This window comes from Lissotriton helveticus, chromosome 4_1, assembly GCF_964261635.1.
Source record: "Lissotriton helveticus chromosome 4_1, aLisHel1.1, whole genome shotgun sequence".
NCBI classification, from domain to species: domain Eukaryota; kingdom Metazoa; phylum Chordata; class Amphibia; order Caudata; family Salamandridae; genus Lissotriton; species Lissotriton helveticus.
In genome coordinates this window covers 1,064,916,298-1,064,938,564 of record NC_136063.1, presented here as the reverse complement: position 1 = coordinate 1,064,938,564, position 22,267 = coordinate 1,064,916,298, and the positions used below count along the sequence as shown (strand labels likewise).

The 22,267-nt window shown below is 43.8% G+C and overlaps 1 protein-coding gene across 3 annotated transcripts in view; it reads left to right on the top strand.

The window, feature by feature from the left end:
- Window positions 1-22,267, top strand: part of TRIO (trio Rho guanine nucleotide exchange factor) — a 4,034,553-nt gene that overhangs the window by 291,684 nt on the left and 3,720,602 nt on the right. For all 3 annotated transcript variants that reach the window (XM_078687660.1, XM_078687659.1, XM_078687661.1), the window contains exon 5: window positions 4,812-5,324. In XM_078687660.1, the coding sequence (XP_078543786.1) occupies window positions 4,812-5,324 (513 nt within the window). The remainder of the gene's footprint in view (window positions 1-4,811; window positions 5,325-22,267) is intronic.

Here is a 22,267-nt window from a genome sequence, read left to right as displayed (position 1 = left end):
TCTACCAGGAGGCGCTTCACAAAGATGTCAGGCTGCCCTATTTCTTTGGATTCCGCAATCCCCATGATGCGGATATTATTCTAGTGCGACCTCACCTCCAAATCCTTATTTTTAACTGCCACTGCTTTTAGGAGCCACTCTGTTTTCTCCAACATTTTAGTAATGGACACAGCACCCAACCCAGATGTGCTTTCCTCTGCCCCGTCTAACCGGATGTTGTGACAATCCAAACATTCTCCCATATGTTCTAGTTTCTACCCAAATGCATCGAAAGGCGCATCGATGGAGCGAAGTCCAGCACGAATCTCGGCCGTGATGGCAGTGGATCCGCTCAGCTGCTTGTTTGTGGACGTGTCCAGCACTCCCTCCTCCACATCTTACAAGGATTCCAACCACCTGGCACACACAAAATGATGCTTTCACTACCTGGGATCCCCTTTACACATGATGCCGGGGTATGTGCAGGAGTTGATGTACCTAAGTGGACGTGAGGAGTACAGGAATTGTGCCCCAGGAGAAAGAATGTGAGGGCCAGGGTACAGAAAAAAGCATTCTGTGCAGACTACGGGTGGCCCTGGCTACAGCCACCGAGTTCTGGGCACCTCTCTGGTATTCAGACCTGACCAGCTCGTCCAGCTGTATGGCATGGATAGGTGCAGTAGAGGCCTCAGACCAGTTCTGTGTATGGGCGGGGAGTAATCGCCCCTCTGAAGGCGTAGATGGCCATATGTCTGTTGTGCAGCAGTCAGGGTTATGGCCAAGGGTCAAGCCGAGGGATGAAATACAGTGGAGCATTACAAGCCTCAGGGGCAGTAGCGCCGCAATGATCAGTCTTCAAGTGGTGCCAGCCCACAGTCATATGCAAAAAGAATGATGGACAAAATGCAGAAGAATGTCATTCATTCACCCCAGTACGAAGATCTGGGCTTAAATCCATAGTATTTTTTTGCAAAGTTTGCCATTTCAGTTTGGACCCAGCCATATGCAAATCAGTCTTGACACTGCCCCCAATGGGAACAATCCAACCCGAACTGCCAGGCTAGGTCATCCCTGGACTGGAAACTAGCATCCTAGGACCTGTTTCGGGGTTTCACCCTTCATCAGCCAGGATAACTTGACTCCAGTGGCATGGAGAGTCCAGGACCCACGTCTGGGCATACCCATCCCACTTGGTGACAAATGCAAAAAGAACAATTGATGGACAGAATGCAGAGCAAGGTCCTTCAATTACTTCACCCCAGTACAGAAATCTGGGCCTAAATCCATAGTTTTTTGTGCTCACCATGCCATTCCAGATTGGACCTAGCCATATGCAAATCAGTCTTGACCCTGCACCCAATGGGAAGAGTCCAGCTAGAACTGCCTGGCCAGGTCATCCCTGGACTGGAAACAAGCATCCTAGGGCCAGTTTCGGGGTTTCACTCCTCATCTGCCAGGATTGCTTGATTCCAGTGAAATGGAGAGCACGGAACCCACATCTAGGCATACCCGTCCCACTCGGGGTGACAAATGCTAAAAGAACAACTGATGGAAAAAGTGCAGAACAATGCCATACATTCACCCCAGTACAGAGATCTGGGCCTAAATACATCATTTTTTTAATGAGGAGTGAAACCCTGGAACAGGTCCTAGGATGCTTGTTTCTGGTCCAGGGAGGACCTGGCTTGGCAGTTTGGGCTGGACTGTTCCCATGAGGCACAGGGTCAGGACTGATTTGCATATGACCAAGTCTAAACTGGGGTGGCATGGTGAGCAAAAAAATGATGGCTTTAACCCAGATCTCTTAACTGGGGGTGAATGTTTTGATTTGTTCTGCATTCCGTCCATCAATTGTGTGTCTTTTGATCCCACAATCCACAGCACTGGTTGGCGAATGCAGGGCAATGTCAGTTTCATTTCATTTCAAAAACTTTATTAGAATTCCAAGAATTCATAAAAGCATGTCACATTTATACAATCTAAAATCCGTATAAATACTTTACAAGATAGGCGTCCGACAGTTATAAGAATCAATATACAGCAGAAAAATCAAGGATTATCCATCATTTTACGAGCTCGAACAGCAAGTCTCAAAAAAGTTAAGAAGCAGTAGGCAGGATGAAGCTCCAAGGAACATGCCAGAAGTGCCCCGGGGGATACAAATATTTGATGCCTATGTTGTCACGGGTACTCCGCAGCTCGGTCCCTCGCCACCAATCAAGTAGGCCATAAGAGGCCCTGCAGGCCAGCGGGTTCGGGTGACCACACGTTGTGGATTTGCCTGGACAGTCCTGGCTTTTCACCAACTGTCCCAGCATATTTCAGCAGTTTTGGCTCATGGTCCGGTTTTTGGAGCTGTCGACTGAAAACAGTGAGAAGCACTTTTTTGGGTGTTCTAAAGCTGTGCTAATTAACAGCTGTTATAAGTAAGCAATTTCATTAATGGGTATGATGTTGCTTCTAAAATTACTTTTTATTAATTTTATTAATGCATTTTCTGTGATCCTATGGTGATGAGAGTTGTCATTCTGCGCCGCTGTCGCTGAAAAATTGTTGTCTTTCTTTTCTTTTTCCAAAATGTTCCAGTTTTTAGTTCTCATGATCTGGTCACCCTACAGCAGGGCCTCTCACCTGCTAGCTTGGCCCCGACTGCTGCTTAACCAAGTTTGTATGCCTGCCGGTGGGGATGGGGGTGTGAATATCTCCCCCCGCACCTCCGATCCGCATGGCGGCCGCTCACCCAGGCACATTTTAAGGCATGGGCAAAGTGGGCTCTGGTCCAGGGCCCCAGCCGTACTGAAAGGCCCCTGCGAGAGTCTTGCCTTGATGTACTTGAATAATTCTTAAACTGACTGTTGTAAATAGCATTTTCCATTAATTTATTTGAATGTGTGAGTCTATTGCAGAAATTTTTCAGACAATAAGTTTGTTTCATGCAACACCCATAAAATAGAGTTTGTTTTAGATCAAAACAGGTCCTCGCATGGAAGCGGGGGCACAGAGATTATTTGTAGTAATATTAGCGAGCTGGTGCTGTATTACAATATTGAAAACTTCATTACTATCGCTTAATATTAGATGTGAACACATTGTGATTTTGGACTAGTGTGCTTGTACACGGTAAACAGCCTTTACAACGAAACTTTTACAATGAACTACCATTACAACGCAACTTTTACAACGCAAACCATTACAACGCATTGCTCTGGGGGTCGCTCTAGGATAGGGAATAGGTTAATTTACTATCCAATAACCTTCCCTAGTGTCCACGGGGACTGGAGTTGGAATAGTAAATTAAACTATTCACTATCCAGCACCCCAAAGCGCTATGCGTTGTAATGGACTGCGATGTAAAAACCGCGTTGTAAAGGCAGGTGTTGTAATAGCCTGCGTTGTAACGTCATACATCCGCTTGTACACTGTCAGCGACTTGACCAAAGAGGGTGTGAAAGAGATGTAACTAGATCATAAATTCAAATCTGTTCCTGATGGGGCCCTGGAAAAACATTTGGCCCAGGGCACCCAAAATCTTTAAGACATCCCTGCGCTCACCTCACCTTCTGTAGTCTAATAGCCCGCCTCTGCCAGTGCACGCTCCAGGCATCCTGGGCCGGCACACACAGCCAGAATCCCGACCAGTAGTATTTTATCGCAGAGGGCAGTTATTTCATGGAGAAGGCAGGCGGGGGGACAATGCGAGGCTCGGGCACATCGGACCTCAGGCTCACCCTGTCCCTGTCGCCGCAGGGCCTCTGAGGTCACGCTAGGACTTATCCCCGCCTGCTCCCAATTCTCCACTCTCGATGACCAATCGGTATTGATAATCGCACCTCTCTCCTCCGCTTACGATGTAGACGCATCATCCAGTGTGCAGGATGCTTAAAGATTTCACTATGACCTGGAACACGCCTTGTGTGCGATGATGGAGCCAGACCTTAACTGCTGAGCTGCTATCAATCAATCAATCAGGGTTTTTATATAGCGCTCTACTCACCCATGAGGGTCTCAAGGTGCTGGGGGGGGGGGGGAGCGGCTCCGGATCAGTCGAAGAGACGGGTCTTGAGGTCCTTCCTGAACATGTGCAGGGTCAGGGAGCGTCTGATGTTCACAGGGAGCTTGTTCCAGGTCTTGGCTGCGATGTAGGAGAAAGCTCTCCCACCCGTTCTGTTTCTGCGGATGCGGGAGACCTCTGCCAGGGCGAGGTCGGCGGAGGGGAGGTTCCTCTAGGGTACGTGGAAGGATACTCTCTATCTTGGTTGCCGTCGTGGCCACGCCCTCTTCCCAATGTCTGTCTTCTAAAATAAAAAAACTTCATTCTACTTGATTGGGCTTAACAAAGTAGTTTTTGATAGACTCCAACTCTACTGTAGAATCCTTTCCACAAGATATAAATGCACATTATCCAAAGGTGCATGCTTCTGAATGTAGCTACATTATTAATTTGAATTTTCAAGATGTTTGCTTACCATCACCACAAGTTTTGGTTTAGCAGCTTTTGATTCCGGTGAATTCTGCTTCTTTCAGGTAAATGGGAATTTAGTACGGTGCTGGTGACTGGTAACACATTAATTTTCAATGCTTCTTTTTAACTTGACATTTTCACTTTTCTGCACAGCACTAGTTTTTCACCGTTATTCGTAAAATAATGTTGTGGCTGTTGGGCTCATCAGGAACATTTTAGTACTTGAACAATTAAATAATTTTCTTTTATTTTAAGTAAGTTAGAGGCAGCATACAATCTTGGTGAAAAGTGGTATTTTTTTACTTCACATTTTGTACTGAACATGTATACATAGCACATTGACAAATAATATTAATATTCTCGTTTGCAGACCACCATGGTGTCTTTAGAAGGCCTTGCCAAAGTAGTTGACCCTTCTCAGCTTACTCCGGAGTTTGAAGGATGTTTGGAGTACGACCACGAGGAGTGGATTGAAATCAGAGTAGCCTTTGAAGACTTCATAAGCAATGCAACCAACATGTTGTCCAGATTGGAGGACTTGCAAGAGATCCTTGCAAAGAAGGATTTACCTCAGGACCTTGAAGGGGCACGGAATATGATCGAGGAGCACTCGCAGCTCAAGAAGAAGGTGATCAAAGCACCTATTGAGGACCTTGACTTAGACGGTCAGAAGTTGTTGCAGCGAATACAGAGCAGTGAATGTTTTCCCAAACATAATTCTGGAACTGGAAATGCTGACTTACAGAACCTCTTGCCCAAGGTTTCCACTATGCTGGACAGGCTGCATTCCACTCGACAACATCTGCATCAGATGTGGCACATGAGAAAGTTGAAACTAGACCAATGTTTCCAGCTCAGGCTTTTTGAGCAAGATGCTGAGAAGGTAAACAATGAACCTGAATACATTAACGTTTGCACCACACATTGTGTCAAAGCGTACTATTTTTCATTTAACAAATAACGTATTTATATAATTTTTTACCGGACATGTATTGAATCTTTGATTTGTAAGTGCAACATCAATACCATTGATTTTGCGGCATATGAGTTTTTGTCCTCCACAACACCACTGATCCTTCACATTGTTTATTTTTTCCTTTATCCATTACTATTGATTTATTGTGTAGTTGTTTTACTCCCCTGGATTGTAACTAAGGCATAGGACTAGAAATGCTACTTCTTGATTTCAGATATCACACAACGTGAACAGCAAATACATTTTCTATGTTTGCAGCATTGTCAAAGTTTTACACAAATATTTTCTAATGGGAGTTAGAAATATACAGTCTTGATAAAAAATGGTTTGTGTTTTCAGGCATGACAAAATTGTTAATTTGAGTAGATTTCTGAAAATTGTCTACTAATGTGCGGTAGATTTACAAACCTCTTTAATTGTGTTGCTAATCTCTTGTAATCAAAAAGTGATCACACATACATGTATACTTTCAAAGATGGGCTTTGGGTCAGCCTTTTTTATCCACTGTTCTATTAATGTGTGATTTAAGTTTTGCTTCTTCCCACCTCAGCCTCTCACATGGGTCAGTTGGTTTGCCGGCTTAAGCAATTGGGTGTCTTGCACTGCAGCTTACAGCGGTTTGTTTGTCAAATGTGCACAGCTGCTTAAAAAGTAGTTTATTTCAGTGAGTTCGCAGGCGGTCCAGTTCTTCACTTTTGTTATATTTTTACTGCACATTGTGCCTTAGGTTGTGGCCACCCACTACAATGTTTTTTTTCTTTAGACCACGGCATGTTTGCTTTTTTACTTTTCACTTTTTAATTTTGTATTGCAATTACTTCCAAGAAAAGAAATGCATTGAAAACGCCTTTGCAGGTTTGGAAGGGCCAGACTGTTGACTCTGCCAGAGCTTCTCTGAAGCATTAACATCCTTTTTCGATTTATGCATGATTTTGCTAAAAAGTCACAATAGTTACATTATGCTTCATAATTTGATCCTATTGCGTAATCAAAACAGTATATATGAAGAAAGCTTTTTTTCAGACTGTTAAGCACCCTCCTTAGAGAGAGAGAGAGATTTAATTATGGGTGGTAAGTTGTTTATTCTTCTTTCTTAGTCAATATACCACTTTGACGTCTGTTGGGCAGTCTCACGAATATGAGTTCACGTGTTTTAATATATTACTGTGTAAATCCAGAAGCTAAGGTTGATTCTCAAAATGAACAGACTGCCTCAGGTAATTGGTGCTATTATACAATGGAATTGGGATGGCCTGTTTGTAAAATCAAGCTCTGCGCAGATTGATATTTGGAAGAAGGTTTATTCATAGGAAAAAGGATCCCATACACAGGAACAGCACAGACAGGGAGGAGGCTCAGCTTCAACTGACAGCCTTTTACATAAACACATTGCAAAGCTCCTGGCAACAGGAGCAGAGGCCTAGAATGCCACATGTCTCCCTCCTTTACAAAACAGACCAAAACCATAAATGATATACATTACGAAAAAAACAATAGTGAAAGATAAAGAGGAGATTCACACTACATAAGCAAGAAATTCCCCTTACATAATCCTTTAAGTACGTCGGAGAAGGCTCTCTTTTGGACCTACGAATGGTGCATGAAGGTCTGAGAGAGCCCTTTGAACTTCCAGGAGAGTTATTTGAACCACAAGAGCTATTAGAGCCCTTCAAACCTGCAGGAGAGACCTTTGAACCACTAAAACTGCTAGAAAAGCCGGGAACGGAACCTCCGTACAGGGGATGAAAAGGTACCAGATCATCTCTGACTACAACCACTCTGTTTAGGTTCCAAATGCGGTGGTCGGCAGTCTTGACGGCATTATTAAAGATCTTGGTAACCTGCAAAGTTTCAGAAATGCCGTAGAAGAGCTTCTTATACAAGGAGTTTTAATTAGGACCCAATCCCCCACGTTCACAGTAGTCTCCTTCACACTCTTTCTCTGGTCATAAAGCTCCTTATGAGCTACTATTTTTCTTGACTCAGCCAGTTTCCAATCTTGCTCATCACAGTTTGCACCCTGAGCATTCTGTAAATCATTCACCCGTGTAGGGGCCACCAACGTGTTGGGACTTCTACCCCATAAAAGCTCAAAGGGGGTTTTCTTAGTCGTGGCGTGGGGGGACAACCTATAAATCTCAACCTTCTTGAAGATTTCATTACGCCAGTCCAACCCAGTGGATTTAGCCAACTCAATCGTCTCTTTAAGAACACGATTGAAGCGTTCCACCATTCAGTTGGTTTCAGGATGGTATAAGGCACACTTCTTGTGCTTGATGCCATGTTGAACCAGGAACTACTCATTTTCTCTGGAAACAAACTGAACGCCATTGTCAGTGAATATGCCATCAGGGATGCCTTCCCTGGCTATGAGTTTCTGCAAAAATGTCTTCACATGCTTAGTTTCTATGCCACGTGTAACCGCTATATCTGGCCATCTGAACAACTAGTTAACCAGAACCAGAATATACCACTCAGAGCCCAGGGAACGAACAGGGCCAATAATATTCAGCCCGACTTCTTTCGAAGGACCATCAGGGCGATCTCGTATGACCATCGGTTGGACCTTCAGCTTGGCTACCCTCTCGCTCAAGGCACACTGCACACAATCCCTGATAATGCGTTCTACCTGCAAATCCATTCCAGGCCACCAATAGGACAACCTTAGCCTTCCTTGGTTTTTGGCATCCCCTGATGTCCTGTATGGGCCAAAGTAACTCTTGTCTGAGGGTAGACAGAGGAACTAACCTCAAACCCCTAACCAGTAGACCACTGTGCTCAGAAAGCTCATCCCTGACATACCAACATTTTTCTAACTCATCCTCACTTTTGGGTTTGGTTTTCCAACCAGCCTTGACACGTTCCAAATCTTCAAGCAACACACTGTCGGTGCATAAAGCCTCAAACCACCTTTGTCGCGTAATACTGTCACCCTCAATGTAACAGACCATGCCTTCGTCCTCTTGTTCACAATCATCAGAAGAACCGGGCTCACCACCATCAACCAAACGTGACAATGCAACAGCGACCTTATTCTCCCCTCCAGGCAGGTACTTGATCTCAAAATCATAATACTGTAGCGCCACAACCCACTTGGTGATCCTACTACACACCGCATCGATGCCCCTTTTTAAAGATTTCACACAAAGGCTTGTGGTCAGTCCTGACTTCGAACACACAGCCCCACCACAGGTTTTTGAGTTTCTCTATGGACCAAAATACAGCGAGGGCTTCTCTTTCTATGACAGAATATCTCAATTCAGCCCCTCGCAGACTCCATGACAAAAACAAGATTGTCATCCTGTCCTCGGTTCTTTTGTAGTAGAACCGCACCAACACCCTTCATGCTAGCATCAGTTATCAAATATGGTTTCTTTTTGGGATAAAAACAATTTAATTTAGGTGCAGTGTTAAATCTCTCCTTGAGATTGCGAAACTGATCCTCACACGCCTGGTCCCACACAAATTCACAACCTTTGTGTAGCAGTGACCTCATCTTCACACACAGAGAGGCAAAGCCCTGAACAAACTTTCTATAATACTCTGCCATCCCTAAAAAACTCATCAATTCCTCCTTATTAGTGGGCGAATGCAGTTTGCGAAAAGTATCAACGAGATCCACCTTGGGCATGACACCACCCGCAGAAATGGAGTGCCCTAGATAATCAATAGATTCTCTCCTGAGTTTGCACTTCTCGATTTTAACTGTCAGATTATGGTCATTGAGTCTACTCAAAACTTCCAAAACGCGCTCATCAGGCTCTCTATTGTCCCTTCCAAAGATTAATATATCCTCTTGATATACCCTTACACCGGTGAGATTTTTTAACACATTCTCTAAGGCTCGCCGAAACACCGAAGCCGCTGATAGCTGGCCGAAATGAAGCCTGGCAAAGCGAAAAGTGCCGAATGGAGTCACGAAAGCCGTAAGGTCTTTCGAGTCTTCACCCAATTTAATCTGATAAGCAGATTTTAGATCAAAGGTACTAAAGACCTTGGCGCCTTGAAGTAACATCAACATATCTGAGATCTTCTGCAAGGGGTAACGATCTACCACAACATGTTTGTTCAATTCTCTCAGGTCCACATACAAACACAAGGAGCCATCAGCCTTCTTAGCGGCCATCACTGGAGCAAGCCAAGGCATGGCTTCCACCTCCTCAATTATGCTGTCAGCTTTCAGACGTTCTAATTAACTTTGCACTTGCTCACGCACTGCAACGGGGACATTGCGCACCTTGCTGCACACAGGTTTGGCACCCTCAACCAGCCGAATGTGATGCACATAATTTCTCAAACAGCTCAAGGGTTTGCAAAAAACATGAGGAAACTTCAGTTTCAACATTTGCATGAAATCCTCAGAGGAGTGACTTCCCACAGAAGAGATTACGTTTGCGTTGAAATTCTCTCTTAATCTAATAGGGAGCGAAGCATTGGGATCCAGGATTACACCAAGATCTCTCTGGTCGAACCAGTTTAATATGCTGTCCCCTTTTTGAGAAATGTACATCTTGGCATTGATCATTCTGTTCTGTCATCCTAAAGGACCACAAAAATAACCTAACAGCTTAATGGGTTCACCCCCATAAGCACGCGGTGTAATGTCAGGAGGGCACATTTTATTTTGTGCTTGATTTTCTTGACATAGAACTCTTTTGAAATCATGGTGATCTTTGCACCAGAGTCAAACAAGAGAGATGTACTGTCACCTTGCACCGAGACCTCATCTATGGAACCATTCTTACCCTCACAATTACCAGTGACTTGTAGCAGAATTTGACCACAATCAACCTCCGCATCTGTATCATTAGAATATTTTTCTTCTTCATAAATTTAATTTACTCTTCCCTTATAAGGTTTACCTTTACATACCACAGCAAAATGACCCTTCCTCTTAAAATTGCTGCATGTAGCTTTCAAGCCTGGACATAGCTTGTCTTTGGCCAAGTGACCTAATTTTCGACAGCGAGAACATTTAGGTTGAAAAGTATTACATTTTTTTTTTCCCGGATCAGGTTTCTTTTGATCAAGATCTGTCACTACTTTTTGGGGTTGTTTGACAACTTGAACTGATTCTTTTTCTTTCTTATTACCATTCTTTTTAATGACCTCTACACACTTGAGAGAATGTCCTATCCTTTTAGCAATGACCAGATAAACCTCGAGTGAAGGCTCATCTTCCTGCCATGGCTCCTCTCTGGCACGTTCAATATTCAACCCAACATAAATTGGTTCCTAATTCTTTAGTCTATGGTTGAACAAAATTTCCAAGATGAAGCCAATTTTCTCAAAGCGGTTATATAATTTTCTATGTACTCACCTTCGAGGTGGCTCCGGCGACCAAAATGATATCTCTCTAGGATGGTACTGATTTTGGGCAGGTAATGTTTGTCCAACTTTGCAATACAAAGTTCAAATTCACTCATGTAGTTCGGAAAGATGGTCAAATACCTCTTGGCCATCTCACCCTAACCAATGCAGCAGTAAAGCTGTGTTTCATCAGCGCTCAAGGAGGAACCACAGACCCTGACGTACCTTTCGAAAACTTTGTGCCATTTCTGCCACCATATGGGAGGATCACCGGGGCTAGAGAGAAAGAAAGGTGGCACAGGCACATTCTGAATTTTGCAAACAGATTAGAAAACAAAAATAGTATGACCTGAACAGGAATATAAGTTTGCAAAATCACTGTTGGTTCAAACAAAGTTTAACCACATGAAATATGTAACAAAGGATATAAAGAAGTGTGTGCGTATCACAGAAGCAATACACACTTTGCAAACCCAGAAGTGAGTCTACTTGAGGGTGTGTCTTTAAGTCCAGAGAAGACACACAAATTAACACAATGCTATTGAGTTGCACTGACGTAAAACACTAGAGCTGGAGAAGGTGATAAAGTGATTCGATGCTCAGGGAACCCAGCTGGAAAGCTTGTGTGCGTATCACAAACGTGAGACGCAGGTGCAAGAAATTCACAAAATAATGTATTCAGAATTGCAGCCACTGTGGGGACCTAAGATGGCCACCACGCAACGTGAGGAGCAGCGTCAGCGCACGAATGACAACAGCAGAGCTCCAGAAACAGAATGAGAAGATGGTGGAATTTCCGGTGCCAAGCAATTTGGGTTCCACAGTGTCAAAGCAGACATGAGTCTCGAGTGTCAGGCAATTTTAAAAGGAAACAATGCCGGCTGCTGCGCTAGTAAGCCCAAGTGAAGGTTTTTAAGAAGGTGCATGTGTAAGCGCAAAAGCGTTAGGCGTTAAGATGGTTTTAAAATTGACAATGCGTGAGCATGACGATAAAGTCAAAACTTAGGGCCACACATCTCGCCTGAAGTGCACAAAGTAACCTTAAGGGGAAACGCTGTAAAGTCTAAGGGAAGATCACAATTAGCAGGTAGAAAAGTCACATAAGGGATGAAATCCGCAGCGCCTTGAAAGGAAGAAGAAAAAAAAATATATATATATAACAGTATCTCAAAGAGGATTGGTAGTCCAAAGATTCTTTGAAAGTGGTGTTTGAGCTCAGTAGGAAGAGCTTAATGTAGAAGGTGTTGAGATCCTTTCCAAGTGCATCCCGTTCTCATCGTCAAATGTAAAATCAAGCTCTGCACAGATTGATATTTGGAAGAATGTTTATTCATAGGAAAAAGGATCTCATCCACAGGAACAGCGCAGACAGGGAGGAGGCTCAGGTTCAAATGACAGCCTCTTACATAAAGCCATTCCAAAGCTCCTGGCAACAGGAGCAGAGGCCTAGAATGCCACACAGTTATTGTATAGTTTGATCTGGTGTGGTATGGTCTATCATTGTATAGCATAGTATGGTATGGCTTGCCATATGCTATGGTCTTTCATTGTATGGTATGGCCCTATCATTTTATAGTATGGTATGGTATGATGATGCCTGTTGTATAGTATGGTATGACCTGACTGAATATTTTTAAAGCGCACTATTGCCGAGGCGTCTTGGCGCTGAGGTGTGTGCAATCCAGGAAACGCTAACAAATCTAAAGCTTGGCAAAGAGCCATGTTTTTATCATTTTTCTAAAAGGAGTCCTGCTAGATTGTAGTCGTATCTACGGGGAGGGAGTGCCAGAGTTTAGCCGCTTGGAATGAGAAACCCTTTCCTACCCACCTGACTCTTCTTATCTTGGGGGTGCGTACCAGTCAGGTGTTAGTAGACGTTAGACAGCGTAGTGGCACATACCGGGGAAATAGCAGTTGTATATTCGCCGCACCTCCTCCATACAGGGCTTTATACACTAGGCAGAGGGCCTTAAAATCCACTCGCCGTCTAACTGAAAGCCAGTGGAGCTGCTTTATGCTAGCAGACGTAGAATGATGTTTGGGTAGATCAAACAGTACCCAAGCAGCCGCATTCTGAAGTGACTGAAGTTTGGAAATCTGCCTTGCGCTGGCTCCCAGGTATAGAGCGTTGCAATAATCTACTCTCGACAGAACAAATGCTCCGACTACCGTTTTCCTTAGTGAGAAAGGAATGAAAGGAAGAATTTTACGCAAGACTTTCAGCGTAAAGAAGCAGGCCGAAGACACTTGATTAATTTGTGGGGCGAGCGATAGATCTTTATCAATCAGGAAGTCTACATTCCTGGCCTTGGACACAGGCACATGTCAGCTTCGGGGGGCCACCATACTTTACTCCAAAGCAAAGGTTTTTGACCGAACTCTACAACCTCGTTTTTTTCCGTATTAAGCTTTAAAAAGTTAGAGTTCATCCATGCCATCAGAGCCGTGAGGCAATTGCAGAAATGTTCAACCGTCATGTCCACTCTTTGCGTAACTGACACCACTAACTGGGTGTCATCCGCGTACGACACAAGCATAAGACTGTGGTCTTTTATTAGTCTAGCTAGTGGAGTAACGTACAAAATAAACATTCTCAGGGACAAGGCCGATCCCTGGGAAACTCTACATGGAAGGTGGAACTTTAATGACTGAAATCCATCCCAGTGAATTAGTTGTTCCCTGGATGTCAAGAGTGATGTAAGTAAGGTTAGAGCCTTATCCCTAATCCCAGCAGCCTTCAGCCTCCGCAACAGTACCGCATAGTTTACGGTGTCAAATGCTGCGGTTAGGTCAAGCAGTATAAGAGCGGCCCTACCCCCTCCATCCATCACCTTGCGGATCACTTCTGTCGCCATAATCAAGGCTGACTCAGTAGAGTGCTGAGATCTGAAGCCATGCTGGGTGGAGTCAAGGATGTGGTTATGCTCCAAATACTCCGTCAGTTTCGAGTTCATGGCATAGTCTCCATTGTGCCAGGCCTCCTTGACAATGGCCTTCTCATCACAAGCCCCGTCAACAGGATTATCAAGGCATCAGGGCCTCGTTGCATCTTAGAACCAACTCATTGCCTCTGCTGCATGACACATCGTACACTCTGACGCACGCATTGCTCTGCAACCAGGATTAAGATACTTTGGTTCAGTGGGCCTATCTAGGTCCCCGTAGCTGACCCCTGCTTCATCCCAGTTGGCCTGAACATTTGACTTTGTTCCAAGCTGGCGCGACCAGATATCCCAAATATCGCTTTTTACTTCTAGGTGCTATTTTTCATTATAAATTTTAAAATTCAATATCTCAAGTACTACTTATTAGACTTTGGTCCATGTGGTCTTTTTTTATTTATTACATTATGCTCTATTTGTCTAACCTGGTGTGGAATCTTTTTGTGTGGTGTTTTCACTGATTTACTGTTTGAAGTGTTGCACAAATACAATACACATTGTCTCAAAAGGTAAGCCTGACTGCGTTTTACCAAGCTACCAAAGGGTGAGCACAGATTAATTGCGGGTTTCCTTGCCTCTTAACCCGATTAGGATTGTGGTTGTTACTTGCCTACGGTCAACACTCCAGTCAACCACCAACACAATTTCTAACCTATAGCGGCACAGGTTGTGGGTTTGCTGTACGGTCTGCACATCTTAGGACATTCTAAGTCTATATGTATAATATTTAATTCAATTAGTAGGAGGTGCTCAAGAAATGGTGTCTACATACCCACCCACCAGGGTAAAGATAATTCTCGAGACCAATTGGCCCAGAGCACTTAATTAATGAAGCTGCACCAGAGCACACTCTATCACTATATCTGTAATCCTAAAAGCAACAGAGGTTAATCAAAGAACAAAGATCACTGCCGGACAGTCTCCTTCAAATGCGTTTCTTACAGTTGATTGTTCCAATATGCCACGATTAAGGCTCCAAAAAGTGCTTCAATCACAATCCCAAAAATCAGGTCTTTTTTGCCACTTTTCACTTTATTTTCAGAATATACAGAAGCATCCAACGCGCGTTTCGCCCGCAGGGCTTTTTCAAGGCTGCAGAGGAATACATGTACATCCATTGTTATAGGGATTGAATTCTAAAACAATAACAAGATAAAATATGCACAATTCTTTTCGATCCTTTTATATGTATGAAGTTATGAGCGAATGCATTGATATGTGGGAAGGCCAAACAATTTCTAACCTTATGGTATGGCCTCTTTGTATATTGTCTGGGAAGGCCTGTCGTTGTATATAGTATGGTATATACACTATTCTCTACTGCAACATAGAGTTTAATCTAACTGAGTGAGATTGACAAGCTTATTACAATAACGATGAATGTAAATCTCTACTATTAGTGATAACAATGGCTCATACCTTGTGATATATATGTGGTTACTAACAATCACTCCATGTGCCCATGACAACTCCAACCAATCCCCTTATATATATATATTTTCATGAGTATGGTGGTAACTTCCCCAAATTTTATCTATTATGTTAACCAACAACACTCCCACTTATACACAAGGTTAGATTCCTCTGACACTTTGGTAATTACCACTACGTAAACTAATTTTTACCACCTATAGGTTTTGTCATTTTGAGTGCAGACGAGGTTTTTAAAACCCATCACGGTCCTTTTCATAAAGGAAGGCAAGCTCGAACCACATTAAGCCTTTTTGGTTGAGGACGACGAACTTAGTCCTATTTCTATTACCATACCTTTACAAATAGGAAGGGGGAGCGGTCTCCTAACGTCCAGGGACAGAGCCAGCACAAGACGTGGAGACTCCAACACGCGGGTAAGAATGGCGGCGCAGCAAGACACTACGCGTCTTCCGAGTAAGATAACCCGTTATTTACGACTTTTCCATCCGTTTGTTTGCATTACTACAGCTCGGGTTCTCAATACCCATACACCCTGCTGATGACCGTGACTCCTTGTATTAAGGTAAATCCATCTCGCCTTTGATAACATTATCAATAAAATAGCGAGTCACGTTCCCGCAAATGGCAACTGATTTACACCTCAAAAAAATTAAACTATATATTTGCCATAAGAGGTTAAATGGACTAGCGGGGGTACGATTACGCCCATGATTTAATTCACCGTTTTCCCACCGTTTTCCTACCGTTTTAGTACTTACAAGTAATGAGAAACTTAATATGACAGGAGGTTTATTTGTACATAGAGTGAGAGTCTTGTATCATTTACCCTCCGTTATAATACCGGCCCCATTTAAGTATGGCTGACCTTACAAGTACTATAATTGTGTCCCAATACTAACGGGATATAAATTAAATAATGCCTTACACCAGTAGGCATATTCTGTCACAAACACAATGTGTCAAGCTAACATTGGTGCCTAGAAGTTCTCCGTAAGAATAGAATATTTACTACTCATTCAAAATAACATGAGGTAACAAACTTTTTAACTATCTACCTCCTGTGCCCATAACTACATGTATTGGCAACCATAACAGTGATGCCCTACATATGATTTCACAAACAAGTCCCTAGTGTTCCCAGTTAGGATCGCATTGCCCCTCTGTGTTTTCTTCTATCTGTCCATAGCGTTAAGTAATAGACGCCTAGTTACTCATTTTACTCTCTGAATTTAGAGATTGTTAATAGTGCGATTGTTCAAAACCTCGCATAAATATGTACACTGACTTTTTATTTCCCCATTGTAGGAATCAAAAGTACGAATTTAATCAAGTGTTGTAAATGTATACACTTTTAAGGAAACTACACAAATGGTGTGAGTACTTACCTTTTGTCTTGTATGTCCTGACGAATGCTCTATAGACCCGGCTGGGCCAGAAAGAGCAGAAACATGTTGACTGTTTGAGATATAAGGTGATCTAGTAACTTGATTTACCACCATATCAGAATTTGTTAATAACTTTACCTCTCCCTTTTATATTAAAGTTCCCTTGGAGTGGTTTTGTTTTTTAAGGAGTATTTCCCTTTTGACCCCTTTTCCACATTCCCTCTGGGGGTGTTTTTCATTTCTGAGACACTGCTACCCAGACCAGAGGTTGCCTCTGGATGAGGCTGGCATATAGCACGTTATTGGACACCCGATGACTATGCCATGACGCTGCACGTGGGGCGGATAACAGATATACACCGCATGTAACATCACAGCGTTTATGAGGGTGATCCACTATAACCAATGGTTATGAAGTTACAAGTGTCCATTCTCCTTTTGATTAATCTTGTATAGTATGGTATGGCCTGTCATTGTAGAGCATAGTATAAGGTTTGCCATTGTATGACATGGTATGTATATCCAAAGATGAAGACTGAGAGTGCTTATAGGTCCAACATACTTGCTTCTTACTAGGTCAGCTGTCAACGCCGAGAAGACAGAAGTCCTCGTCCTCGGTACCACCCCTTCTGCATGGGACAGCACCTGGTGGCCGACCGCCCTCGAAAGCCCACCTACCCCCTCAGACCACAGCAAGAACCTCGGCATCGTACTCAACTCAACACTCACCATGAACCGACATGTCAATGCTGTCACCTCGAGCTGCTTCAGCACCTTCCGCAAGACCTTCAAGTGGATCCCCCCTGAGTCAAGGAAGACAGTCACCCACACACTCATCACCAGCAGACTGGACTATGGAAACGCACTCTACACCAGCATCAACAAGTCCCTACTCTGCAAAGTCCAGACAATACAGAACACCGCCGCCAGACTCGTACTATGCCTACCCCGATACGAACACATCAGCCAACACCTATTAAATCTCCACTGGCTCCCCATGGAGAAAAGAGTCACTTTCTAAATCCTCACTCACGCCTACAAATGCCTACACAACAACGGACCCAAATACCTCAACGACAGAATCAACTTCCACGTACCCAAAAGAAACCTCTGATCTTCCAACCTCGCACTGGCCGAAACCCCGCTGATCCACAGAGACAGAGCAGGCGGAAGATCCTTCTCTCACATTGCAGCCAAGACCTGGAACGAGCAACTGGCAGACATCAGATTCTCCACCTCCCTGAACACCTTCAGGAAGACCCTCAAGACCTGGCTCTTCGGCTAAACAGATCTGCGTACCCCAACCCCCCCCCCCCCCAGCGCCTTGAGACCCTCACAGGTGAGTAGCATGCTTACAATTCCCTGATTGATGTATTGAACAAAGGGTATAGAGTTCCTTTTGGTAGAAAGATAAAAAAAACAAGGTCAGTAGTCAACTTTAGACCACTGAGCTATCACATATCATTATCTCTTTTGGTAGGTGACACAATTTTAATTAGACAAGTGGGCTCAATCATCAAATACTTTTGAGGACTGCTTAGTCTTTTTTAATACGCACTTTTCATGCACACACATTATCCACACCAGCAGCCCCACACTTCACATATACCATAAAATGAAAAGATCTCTCGGTAAAGAGCCCCTTTGGTGCCAGTCAGGCATTGCAGCACCGGCCTGACGAGGAGCATGCCCTGTTTATTTTTTTGGAACATATGTTTATTGGCATTTATCACAAACTCACATGAACAGATACTGTCATGACTATGTTTCCTTTATCCATTTTGTTATAGAACATCACACAAGTTGTGTACCAGGTCCACCCCACAGAGTTCTGTCCCATCTTAAACAACTAAGGAGAATAACTCACATATCATAAACAGTAATATTAAACTTTTCTGGTTACTGTAGACTGATAAAATTCTGTCTGATACAATATTTTCTTCAACCTTCATTTACCTATTTGTGTCTGATGGTTCGATTAATCTCAAGTAGGAGCTCCAACAGGGAGATCTTCCTTATGGTGCCTTTTTTTTTATTTTTTAAAACCTCACAATTAACAAACATATGCAGGGTGGCATGTTATCTTTAAGGATCTGAGAAAAACCTATCTGTGTGTATATAACACTAATCTTTTATTCGGTTACCACTTATTTCGCAACCATAAAAAGTACATGGAAATAACAACAAGTTAAAAACAAAATTCCAAGGAAAAATACAGAAGAAAATAAGACTACCCAAAACATAACAGATCCAAAGTAAAATATGTGGACATAAAAAGTATTAACCAAGAACATGGCGGATCTTGATACAGGCTTTTAAGAAGGTAGCTATGCACTTTGCAGAATATTCTGAGTCCAGGAGCTGTAGAGACAAGAATGCTGGATAGCATGACCTTAGACCAATTATTCGAAGGAGTGGTAAAATCCAGGTCTTTCGCGGTAACTTATAAAATTTACAAAAGAAGATAATATGAATTGTTGACTGGGTGGATACACCATCACACGGGCAATTCGTGATGGCATTCCACCAGCACGGTGTTTGGGGAAAAGAAACTAAACGAAAAAAAGAATAAAAACGAAATCTTGTCAGGAGATATTTCTCATGGTTGGACAAATAAAATGATAAGTATGGTTGCATGCCTTTGACAGTCTGAACTGTACAGATTTGAGAATTGGAGGGTTTTAAAATCTCGTTTGAGCCACAAAGTTCTCTTAGATGACCTATACACATCCTCTTTAGCTCTTTTCTCGAGATATCCTCCATGCTGCTTGGAATTTTGTTTTTAACTTGTTGTTATTTCCATGTACTTTTTGTGGTTGCGAAATAAGTGGTAACCGAATAAAAGATTATGAAATGAAAAAATATAACCCTAATTCAGTGGGAATCAGGGGAACAGTCCAATCGTCAAATTACAACCCCACTCACTCCAAGTACTATGACATGCAGAGAAGCTCCCACGGCTGCCTACTGTCCATGCCACCCAAGTGTTCCAAATAGGATCCCTCAGTTATTAATCTAATTGATGAAACCAGCCAACCGGGATTGTGATTGGGAGATTAATAAAGTCATATTATAAGCACTAGAGTATAATCATTTTGGATAGGGAGATCCGAGCCGTAATAAGTGAACGCAAGGAGCACCAGAAGGAAACACAAAATTCAAGGGACCGGAGCGCCCTCCCTAGGTTACCCTCTCGGAGATCAAGGGAGTGATAATCATGGACCCCTATATATCTAAACTTGAACTGTGCCGAGTTAAGCTCCACGAGAAGTTCCGGGGGTGGTGGAGTGAAGGGTCCACCGGAAATAGATAGGTCTTACTCTTATTGACGTTTAGGTCTGATACTTGTTCAAATTTCCCCACTAGTTCAAGGACTGTAACTGTGCCCACCACTGCATCGGCCAGATAGATCAGAAGATCATCAGCGTATAGCGGTGATAGGAGGCATAGTCTAGTAGGCCAGAAGATTCTGTATTGCTGAGATACCGTCCTACCTGTTTGAACCATCACTCTAGGGCCTTCATACAGTCGTTTTATCCACTCCAACCAATCGTTTCCAAGGCCCATCTGCCGCATGGTCTCAAACAAATAATCCAGCCGTTCGGTGTCAAAGGCCTTCTCCAGACAGGGCTGCCCGTGGGATGGCCTGGACCTCCCAGTGAAATAGTACTGAGTACAGTCTACTCAAGTGAAGGGATGTGTTCTGAGAGAGGAAAAACCCGTTGTGGTTGGGGGTGAATTAAAGTAGACATATGCAGGAGTAAACGAAGCGCCATGTTTAAAATCCATGTTGAGCATGGAGAGCAGGCGGAAGTCTATTGTAGAAGCCACCTGGGTTGTAGTCTTGGGGAGGGGGATCATCACTGTCTCGCAAAAAGTCCGGAACCGACAAATCACAAAGATTCTGCCTATAAAGCCATTAATCTAGGACCCAGTACCGGGGCATAAGTAGTGTAGAATTCTGCCGGGATGCCATTTGGGCCTGGGGCCTTCCCAGTAGGCATGCCTTTAATGGCAACTCGGACTTCTTGTTCTGTCAGAGGTCCCCCCAGTGCCTCCCTTGCCTGGGGTTCCCGCTTCCGGAGCAACATCTCTCTCAGAAAGTCTCTCTGTTCCCCCAGCAGGATCGGTGGCGGTGCAGGTATAAGCCCCTGTAATAATCGCTGAACAGGGCATTAATTGCTTCAAGATCGTAGACAATGTCTACACTCCCACCCCTCACCTGCATAATCTGAGTCTGGACTAGCTACGCCAACAATCAACCAGTCCTCCCTTCCTCCTCCTGTACTTTTGAGAGGTACCGTCTGAAATCATGGCAGCACAACCTCTCTAGGGCATCTCTATAAAGCATACGTGCCTCTCCCAGGCCCTCCGGGTCATCAGTCTCGGTTCCCCAATCAGTACTCATCTGATGCAATCTGTCTTCTAGTATCTTTAGTTAATGTTAATAACATTTTTTTAAAGCGCTCTGCTACCCAGAGGTGTCTTGGCGCTGTACACTACCATCTGAAACAAAGCTATGAACAACACAGTGGGCAGGAGCGGTTTATCTAAAAAGCCAGGTTTTCAATCCCTTTTTGAAACCAGAGCAGTTCTGTCGAGCTCCTTAAGGAGAAAGGAAGATTATTCTATGCCTTAGCAGCACAGTAGCCAAAACTCCTTCCACCCCAGCTCTATTTCGCCACGCGGGGGAGAGAGAATTGTTTGGTTTGCATGGACCAAAGGGCCCTTCCAGGAACATACCATTGAAAAGAATGCTTCAAAAAATCAGGGCCAATACCATTTAGGGCTTTAAATACCAGGCACAAAGCCTTAAACTGAATCCGGGAGTCAACAGGGAGCCAGTGAAGGGCTCGAAGTTCTGCCCTAACTGAGGCGAATTTGGGAATTCCAGCAAGCAGTCTGGCTGCCGCATTCTGCACCATCTGGAGTCTTGCCAACTGACCTTTCTGGATGTTAATAAAAAGAGCGTTGCAATAATCCAGGCGCGAGAGAATGAGTGCCGTGACTGCTATTTTCATACTATCTTCCAGAAGGAGAAATTTGATCTTACGCAAAATGCACAGAACAAAAAAAACGGAGGAAACAACCCCACTGACTTGATCGCAATACGCCAGTTTCGAGTCAACAATCACCCCAAGATTCTTTGCCCTGTCCACCGGAATTGGAAGTGTGCCCATTGTGTCTGGCCACCAATCAGGTGTCCACAGATGGGCAGAATTCCCAAAGATGATAACCTCAGTCTTCGCTGCATTGAGCTTAAGGCAGTTTGACATCATCCATGCGGCAATGGCCTTCATGCAGTTGTGGCAATTTACACCAGTCTCTGCCTCAGTGCCTTTTTTTATAGATAACACAATTTGTGTATCATCGGCATATGAGGTTAGCTGGAAGCCAAATGATCTGATTAATGGTGCCAATGGAGTGACATACACATTAAACAGTGTCGGACTGAGCGAGGAGCCCTGCGGGACTCCACAAGGGAGTGAAAAAGGCTTGGAGCTGTCCCTGCCCAGATCCACTGTTTGTGTTCTATTTGTCTAAAAAGACTTCAGGAGGGCCCAGGCCTTGCCATGGACTTCGACCGCTGATAAACTATCCATCAACACTTTGTGATGGACCGTATCAAAAGCGGCCGAGAGGTCCAGCATGATGAGTATGGCTGCACCACCCTGATCCAAGGCCTGTCTGATCTCGTCAGTAGATTTTATTAGCGCCAGCTCAGTGCTGTGCTCCGAACAAAAACCAAACTGCGTGTTGTCAAGCAGGGCATTGGACT